Here is a 9,928-nt window from a genome sequence, read left to right on the forward strand (position 1 = left end):
GCGTCTGCTCCAGCTTCAGGAAGCAGGTAGCATGTGTTTCTGATCTGTACTCCAGGAGGGAACGTTTTGCCTTTTCTCCTATTTCTGCTCCTTCCCATTACATCTCTCTCGTACTTAATGCACAGGGACAGGTGCGATGGGCTTCAAAAGAGTGTAATCATATTTTAAATGGAAGCGAATCACGCGCATTAGATGCAAATTACCCGAGTATAGAAGGACAATCACTATTGGTTAGGGACTGACACTTCTCCCCGAGCTTTTCCAAAACGCCAAAACTCGTTTACTCTCCCGCTGCAGAAAGCTTCTAATTATGAAGCGGCCGACTGCGACCTCCAGAAGAATATTGCAGCCAGACGTTCGCTTTTCTATTTATCTTTGCTGATAATAAGGCACGGCGTTTACAAGTGAATGGAGAGAAATCATAAGGCAGATATGTGGATCCACAGCTTGCAATCTACAAGGGAATGGGCGAAATAATGGAAACCTCACATGAAAATACATTTGTCTTTTATCGGTGCAAAGGGGCCCCATTATTATAGTACCCCTCCATGGGTGAAGCGAGGGTGCTGGAGGCTCACAAGTGCACTTTAAAGTGAACGAATGAGCTGGTGAAGGTACAAAGGAGCTCGTATATTGGTTCCCTTCATGAGCCAAGGAACCATGGTGGACATCACAGACTTCTGAAAGGCCTTGCAACGTCACATCTGAAAGATCGTCATCAGAGAAAACTTCGATCATAACTACAACATAACTGCAAAACGAGTTCTTCGTTGTTATTTTACCTATGACGACTGTCCACAGCAACAGTCACCATCATGATTAACTGTGAATATGTATGAATGTTACAGCTGGAGATAGGAAGGCCTGCACAAAAAAACATGAAAAATTTGGAAAAAAACTGTTTTTTTCAAAGCCGTTTTTTTTTTTGGGGGGGGGGGGGGAGGGAAGAAGTGTGGAATATGTTCTTTTACAATGATAAATAATATATCTACGGGGAGGGAAGGGGTCCCTGTCCCCAGGTAAGAAGGGGTCCCTGTCCCCAGGGGAAAAGGGATCCCTATGCCCAAGGGGTCCTTGTCCCCAGGTCTGATGGGGGCCCTGTACCCAGGGGAGAAGGGTTCCCTGCCCCCAGGGGTGATGGGGTCCCTGTCCCCAGGTAAGAAGGGATCCCTGTCCCCAGGGGAGACGAGGTCCCTGTCCCTAGGGGTGATGGGGTCCCTGTCCCCAGGGAAGAAGAGGTCCCTGTCCCCAGGTGAGAATGAGTCCTTGTCCCCAGATGAGATGGGACCCCTGTCCCCAGGGGAGAAGGGGTCCCTGTCTTCAGGGGTGATGGGTTCCTTGTCTTCAGTGGAGAAGGGGTCCCTATCCCCAGGTAAGAAGGGGTCCCTGTCCCCAGGGGTGATGCGGTCCCTGTCCCCAGGGGAGAAGGGGTCCTTGTCCCCAGGGGTGATGGGGTCCCTGTCCCCAGGGGAGAAGGGGTCCTTGTCCCCAGGTGAGATGGGGTCCCTGTACCCAGGGGAGAAGGGGTCCCTGTCCCCAGGGGAGAAGGGGTCCCTGTACCCAGGGGAGAAGGGGTCCCTGTCCCCAGGGGTGATGGGGTCCCTGTCCCTAATGAGGAAGGGGTCCTTGTCCCCAGGGTAGAAGGAGTCTCTGTCCCCAGGTAAGAAGGGATCCTGTCCCCAGGGGAGAAGAGGTCCCTGTCCCCAGGGGTGATGGGGTCCCTGTCCCCAGGGGAGAAGAGGTCCCTGTCCCAATGGAAGAAAAGGTCCCTGTCCCAAAGTGAGAATGAGTCCTTGTCCCCAGGTGAGATGGGACCCCTGTTCCCAGGGGAGAAGGGCTCCCTGTCTTCAGGGGTGATGGGGTCCCTGTCTTCAGGGGTGATGGGGTCCCTGTCTTCAGGGGTGATGGGGTCCCTGTCCCCAGGTGAGAAGGGGTATCTGTCCCAAAGTGTGATGGGATCCCTGTCCCCAGATGAGAAGGGGTCCCTTTCCCAAGGTGAGAAGGGATCCCTGTCCCCAGGTGAGAAGGGGTCCCTGTCCCTAGATGCGATGGAGTCCCTTTCCCCAAGTGAGAAGGGGCCCCTGTCCCCAGGTGAGAAGGGGTCCCTGTCCCCAGATGTGTTGTGGTCCCTAATAAGGCCCCTCCTATTGCAGTGTCCTCTGTACCCCCATAGCAATATCCTCTGTCCCCCTTCACATCACTCCCATAGTGTCTCTGCCCCCCTCCCCCCATAGCAAGTTTCCTGTGCCGCCAAAGCAGTGTCCTCTGTCCCCTACACCCCCCCCCCCACTGTAGGGTCCTCTGTATCTCCATAGTGTCCTCTGTCCCCTGCACCCCCACTGTAGTGTCCTCTGTACCTTTGCCCCCCTGCACCCCACCTCACACACACACATACACTGTGTAGGTAGAACTCTCCTACCGTACACAGGTGTACAGCGAGCAGAGCAGATATTGGTATCACAGGGCTGGATGGGGGCGGGAACTGCTGGTTAACTTTTCACATTAACAGGCTGGTGATTGGTTGCTATGATTGCCTGCTGTTTAATGTAAAAAGTTAACTCCAGCGGTCCCGTCCCCATCCAGCCCTGTGATATCGGCCGTTCGCCGCTGTCCAATGAATAGGACAGCGGCGAAAACGTCTGCGGACTGGGTGCCCGTGAATTCATCATGACGCTGATGGGCCCGACATCTAGCGGTGGCGGGCTGGGTGCGGTCCGCGAGTTGGCGACCCGTGCAGTAAATTATAGTTTCTGTCCTCTTAGTCTTAATTGACAGGTAAGAGGATACATTTGTCTGACAAATTAATTTATTTTATTTAACCTTTAAATTATTTATATTAATTCTTCACCATCACAGCATAATGTCTCCCTACAGTCTGCTCAGAAAAATGTTGTTCCTTTTCCTCTTCTCAGTAAAACTGTGAGACCAACCTCTAGAGTTTGGAAACATCTCCACAGTGCGATTTCTGCTGAGAGCAAAGCTGCAATTTGCAGATATTGTGAGAAGAAATATTATTTTCCAAATGCTACAAGGAGGACAAAAGACATCCCGGCATGCCAGGGAGGCCCTAAAGACATGAAAAATATTTTATGGAATGAAATGATGAGGACCAGAATGAAAGTAGGAGATTTTCCCTCCAGAAACACTCTTTCTGCTGCTTCTGGATCATCACAAAGTGTTTCTTCACCAGCAACATCTTCAAGTCGGAAGATCACGTCTAGAAGATCACCATCAGAGCAATTTTTGATCATATGATCATAACCAGTGGCGGAACTACCACCATAGCGACCCGTGCGGTCGCTACGGGGCCCGCAGCTGAGGAGGGCCCGGTGAGCGGGCGGCAGGTGAGCCGCCGAGCTCCCTGTCCGCTCGGCGCTCGTACAGTCACACTGACTGTACGAGCGGACACAGCCAGGTGACTCGGCGGCGGTGGGGGGTTGTTGGGGAAGCTGCGGGGAGGCTTAGTGGGTGGCCAATCAGCGGGTGGCGGGGCAGAGAGATGACATCATCTCTCACCGCCCGGCACCCGCCCTGCAAACTGCCAGCTCCGCTCTCACTCACTGTGCAGGCAGCAGAGATTACATCCTCTCTCTGCTGCCTGACTCAGACTGGCAAACAGAGCGACTTTAACAGGAAAGTGACAATCCGCAATGTGTGACAGGTGACATGGCAAATGGACAATCCGCAATGGATGGCAGGTGACATGGCAAGTGGAAAATCCGCAATGTGTGGCAGGTGACATGGCAAATGGACAATCCGCAATGGATGGCAGGTGACATGGCAAGTGGAAAATCCGCAATGTGTGGCAGGTGACATGGCAAATGGACAATCCGCAATGGATGGCAGGTGACATGGCAAGTGGAAAATCCGCAATGTGTGGCAGGTGACGTGGCAAGTGGACAATCTGCAATGTGTAGCATGTGACGTGGCAAGGGGACAATCTGAAAATTGTGGCATGTGACGTGGCAAGGGGACAATCTGAAACTTGTGGCAGGTGACGTGGCAAATGGACAATCCGCAATGTGTGGCAGGTGACGTGGCAAGTGAACAATCCGCAATGTGTGGCAGGTCACGTGGCAAGTGGACAAACCGCAATGGGTGGCAGGTGACATGGCAAATGGACAATCCGCAGTGGGTGGCAGGTAACGTGGCAAATGGACAAACCGCAATGGGTGGCAGGTGACGTGGCAAATGGACAATCCACAATGTGTGGCAGGTGACGTGGCAAGTGGACAATCCGCAATGTGTGGCAGGTGTCGTGGCAAGTGGACAATCCGCAATGTGTGGCAGGTGACGTGGCAAGTGGACAATCTGAAACTTGTGGCAGGTAACGTGGTAAATGGACAATCCGCAATAGGTGGCAGGTGACGTGGCAAGTGAACAATCCGCAATGTGTGGCAGGTCACGTGGCAAGTGGACAAACCGCAATGGGTGGCAGGTGACGTGGCAAATGGACAATCCGCAATGGGTGGCAGGTGACGTGGCAAATGAACAATCCACAATGTATGGCAGGTGACGTGGCAAGTGGACAATCCACAATGAGTGGCAGGTGACATGGCAAGTGGACAATTTGTAATGTGTGGCAAGTGACAATCTGCAACTTGTGGCAAGTGGACAATCTGAAATGAGTGGCAGGTGATGTGGCAAGTGGACAATCCACAATGGGTGGCAGGTCACGTGGCAAGTGGACAATCCGCAATGTGTGGCAGGTGACGTGGCAAGTGGACAATCCCCAATGTGTGGCAGGTGACGTGGAAAGTGGACGATTTGCAATGTGTGGCAGGTCACGTAGCAAGTGGACAATCCACAATGGGTGGCAGGTGGACAATCCGCAACTTGTGACAAGTGACAATCTGCATCTGGTGGCAGGTGACACACTCGAGGCTCCCACTGATTCTGCATTATGGTGAGTTGAACTATTTAATTTTCTATAACAATGCAATAATAGAAATAATGTGTTTCAATCATCCTGACAGCATAACACAAATGGTGCCGTGATAATTGAAGCGCCAACATCAGCCATTGCCCCAATAAATTGCCCCCATAAAAGTATTTTCTATCAGTGCCCCTCCCGAGACTAGAATCTGGATCCGCCCCTGGGTGGGGGGGGGCCCATACAACATTTTGCTATGGGGCCCTGTGATTTCTAGTTACGCCCCTGATCATAACTACTTGTTACAAAACTAGTTCCTTGTTGTTAAACTATAGCAGCCCTTCTCAAACTTTTTACCCCAGTGGAACCCTTGAAATAATTTCCAGGTCTCAAGGACCCCCTGCTTAAAACAATTCTTTGGAGGCTTATGGTGAATCTTCCAAAGCACCGCTGTTTTTCCATTGTCTTGGGGATACTGAATACTCTATAATTTGAGGGACTACATCATCTGGTAAGCAGATTTGCCTCATCACTGTGGTGCTGTGTTTGTCCACCTCTCACACAGAAGCTGGCTCCGGGGTTTTACATGAAACATCTGCCCTTAATCAAGATGGTCACAGGTAGAAATGCTAGGGGGGGTTGTGTTTTTCAAAGTTATTTCTCAACCAAATAAAGCATGGAGCTATGGATGGATGAAGACATGGATGGATGGGGAAAATTTGCTCTGAATATTAACCATTTGCTTACTGGGCACTTAAACCCCCCTCCTGCCCAGACCAATTTTCAGCTTTCAGCGCTGATGCACTTTGAATGACAATTGCGTGGGCATACAACACTGTGCCCAAATGAAATTTTTATCATTTTTTTCCCCACAAATAGAGCTTTCTTTTGGTGGTATTTAATTACAGTTGGGAGTTTTATTTTTTGCTAAACAAACAAAAAAAGATGCAAAATAAAAAAATAAAAAAATCATGTTTAATAGTTTGTTATAAAATTTTGCAAACAGGTCATATTTCTCCTTCATTGAAGTGCGCTGATAAGGCGGCACTGATAGGCTGCACTGGTGAACACTGATAGGCTGCACTGGTGGGCACTGATAGGCATAGTTAAGGCGGCACTAATAGGCACAGATAAGGTGGTACCGATAGGCACAGATAAGGCAGTACTGATGGGCACAGATAAGGCGGCACTGATGGGCAAAGATGGGCACAGATAAGATGGCACGGATGGGTGGCATGGATGGGTGGCACTAAGGGGCACTGATAGGTACCACTGATAGATGGGACTGATGGGCACTGATAGGTGGCACTGATAGGTGGCTCTGATAGGTGGCACTGCTGGGCACTGATGGGCGGCACTGATGGGCACTGGTAGATGACACTGATGGGCACGGATATGTGGCACTGGGGTGCAGCACCGTTGAGGCAGATTGTGGGCACTGATGGGTGGCACTGTGGGCACTGATGTGTGGCACTGTGGGCACTAATGTGTGGCACTATGGGCACTGCTGGGTGGCACTATGGGCACTGATGGGTGGCACTGACGGGGGGCACTTATTTATTCCTGAGGTGGCACTGGCAGGGGGCAGGTGGTAAGCTAGCCGGGATCAGGACTGCTGTCCCGATCACGGCCGCCAGTGATCGGCTCTTTTTTTTTCTCCTCGCGCTGTCAGCGCGAGGAGGAAAAATAGCAGATTACCGGCTCCGTTGTATCACATGATCAGCTGTCATTGGCTGACAGCTGATCACGTGGTAAGGGGTCGGGATCGACCCCTTGCTCGGATCTGTGATCAGGCGAGACTCATAGACTCGCCGATCACAGAGCGCGCCGCGCACGCCCGTCAGGGTGCGCGCAGGCCGCTCGTGCACGGGACGACGTCAATAGACGTAGTCCCAGCAAAGGAGGTCCGCGCTGTAGCCGTCATTTGGCTATAGCGCAGATCTCTAGTGGTTAAAAATAAATTAGCACTTTCAGTTTGTGGTGCTCAGATAAAGTCCTGCATTAATGTTCTTAAAGTGGCGTTCCACCCAAAAGGGGAAAAGGGGAAGCTCTGCTTGTCTCCCCCCCCCCACCCCCCTTGCTGCCACATTTGTCATTTTTAGGAGGGGGAGCAGGTACCTGGTTTTTACAGGTACTCGCTCCCACTTTTGGCTCTACCTCCCCCCCCCCCCCCCCCCCGCAGCTTGCTCATTCACTCAGCACAGCATGCTTCATGGATGCACAGTAGAAAAGCGGCTGTGAACCTACAAGGATTTCACTGTTGGTTTCCCTTAGTGGAGATAGCGGTGCCAGCACTCGAGAGCTGATTGAAAAAAATCAGGCTCGATCGAGGACACCGCTGGATTCCTGGACAGGTAAGTGCCCTAATTTTAAAAGTCAGCAGCTACAGTATTTGTAGCTGATATTTCTTTTTTTTTCTGAAGGTGCCTGGAGCTCCTCTTTAAGCTAGTGCACTGCAAAGAATCTGAGAATATAGAATGAGGACCAAAAAGTTGCGATTTTAAAAAACTGACTGCAGTCCTTCTAATGATTTTTTGAATTCTACATGTAAAAGGTCTATCTGCCCAAGAGTAGTATTTTACTTTTAGGTGGAGCCTAATGGACTCGGCCAATCCTTGGCTTTATACAGTCTTGGGTTTTTCAATAGTCATATCTCTCTGACATAATCTTCATCTCTGTTCCTATCCACCTGAAAGTGTAAGATATTTCTGTTTCAACACCTCCTACTGTATTATAAAATACGAGGGCTACACCGAAAATTATGCAACAGAGGGCGTAACTTTCTTTTTTTTTAACTTAAAAAGGTCAATCAAATTTCAGATGTTGGTAGAGTAACTCTTCCTCTATACAAAGATACCACTTAACATCGTCTCCATCACAAGCGATGCATTTGCGCCTTCGTTGAACCCAACTCTCGAATCCTCTTTGAAAATATTGAAAATATTCAGGTGTACGTGGTTGTACCCACTTATTCACAGCCACTTTCACCTCGTCTGTGTCATCAAATTGTTGTCCTCGAAGCCTGTCCTTCATTGGACCGAACAAGTGAAAGTCGGAGGGTAGAAAATCTGGGCCGTAGGGTGGGATGACCAGCCAAATTTTCCTGATTTGTTGCCAGAGATGTGTGTGGTCACACATTGTCATGGTAAATGGGGATTTTTTTCAGGTTCTTGTTCGGTCTTATGTTCCTAATTGTTTCTCTAAGCTTTTTAAGTGTCTCGAGGAACCACTCGCTGGTCATGGTATGGCCACGTTACAGAAAATCGAGGAGAATGTCTCCCTTGTCTTCTCAAAAAAACAATCACCATGACTTTCTTTGGTAATCTCTGGCTCTTGAACATCTTAGGCCTTGCGGAAGAGGTGTGACGTTACTCCGTGGAATGATTCTTTGTTTGCGGATCATAAAAATATGCCCATGGCCCTCTGTGATGACTGTTGGCTCTTTAAACTTCTTAGGCTTTCATTGGCTTCAAACGCCTCAAGCAGATTGGAGCAGACTTCCACCATTCTCTCCGTAAAATCTGGTGTCACCTGCCAAGGTACTCATTTTGCACACTTTGCACATACCGTGAGTATTCCACCATCTTCTGTATGGCATCGTGAGCCACAGTCCAGTTGGGGGAGGCATGAGATCTCCTAAAGGAACTGAAGTAACTGAGGACTCTTCTCACTATGCTGGCAGAGAACTTCCTCAAAGTCACTACTTGCCAGGAGAAAGGTTTTGGATTCACTGCTGTGTAGAACTGATAGCTGCATACAGTCTCTGGGGCACAGGACTTAGTTCAGTACTCAGGCCTCGGGATCATCATATATGACTAAGCACTTTGTAGTGTGAAATGCGGTAAAAACATGTCAAGTCCTTGTGCTGTTTGTCCCATCTTGGAGAAATAAAGGATTTTTTACATGATGAAGTCAACAGTGTGCGGCCACTTTCTCTTTCCTCTGGATCATCAGCTGCCACCTTCTGACATCCACTGGGCACTTCTTAGTGACGAAGATACAGACTCACAATACAACCAACCACTGAACCCTCTTCCGTCCTCCACTGGGTATCCTCCAGAGTGCTTCTCAAGACCATATAAGAGAAACCCCAGATATTAGAGAATAGGTCCCCCAGCCTAAGCTATGGCTGGGACCTCAATAACCTCCACACAGCTTTTTAGCAGGCTGCCCAGAGGGGCAGAGCCCATCATACAGGGGTGTAAGTGTCCAGGGCTTACTACGCATGCACCAATGGCGCGTTGCCGCAAGAAGAAGTCTGTGCCAACTGAACATGCACCTAAGATGCCTCAGGGCCCCAACCCGCACTTGTGCAGAAGACTTGATGCAAAAGGGCAGGAAAATGCCCAGGACATACACAGGAAGTGACCTCAACCTGATGGAAAAAGGTGGGAAAATACCAAAGAGGCGCACAGGAAATTACATCAACCTGATGGAAAAAGGCGGGAAAATGCCCAGGAGGTGCACAGGAAGTGACCTCAAACTTCCCTATATAAGCCCAGATACTGCCAAATTGCTGGATTATCTTCAGTCCCCCCTTGTTCCTGTGCTAGTGTGTGATCTGTCTGAATCTGTGACCTGGAAACCTATTTGACTACTCTTGATTGCTGCTTGCCATTGACCTCGGATTTGTACCTTAATCATTCTACCTGTTTGCCGTTTTGTACTCAGCTGCCAGATTGGAATCGACCCCCGGCTTGGATCTCAACCATTCTTAACCATTTTAACCCATTAATCCTTTTATGCTTCGTTCCCCAACTGGACTTGACCTCGGCTCGGTTCTCGGACTAAGGCTTGCGCGGTGCTCCGCACCCCTGGCACCCCTGCCACTCGGTGTCCACCAAGACTCTGCCTCCATATCCAGAGGCTTTAAGGACCCGAGGTGCAAGGGAGGCCTCCTCACTTCGGTCTCGGATCAGGTACGTGGCCCTCATGACAAGGGGACTCCTCTGGCAGGGCTCACCCAGGATCCAAAAGACCGCCTGCTCTGGTGCTTCAGACTATTTATGGGCTCCCCAACCACCTCCTGGATATATATCTCCAAGGATTGGCTGG

The 9,928-nt window shown here is 50.1% G+C and overlaps 1 protein-coding gene across 1 annotated transcript; it reads right to left on the bottom strand.

Moving 5' to 3' along the window:
* Positions 1-369: 369 nt before the first annotated feature.
* On the bottom strand, positions 370-7,906 carry LOC143986476 (uncharacterized). The gene is given in 5 exon segments (XM_077484817.1): positions 370-454; positions 783-848; positions 1,105-1,675; positions 1,678-2,159; positions 7,842-7,906. Coding segments are annotated over 5 exon segments (1,269 nt in total).
* Between the last annotated feature and the right edge of the window lie 2,022 nt (positions 7,907-9,928).

The sequence above is a fragment of the Lithobates pipiens genome, unplaced genomic scaffold (assembly GCF_037356315.1).
Source record: "Lithobates pipiens isolate NorthernLeopardFrog02 unplaced genomic scaffold, aLitPip1_a1.2 Scaffold_162, whole genome shotgun sequence".
NCBI classification, from domain to species: Eukaryota; Metazoa; Chordata; class Amphibia; order Anura; family Ranidae; genus Lithobates; species Lithobates pipiens.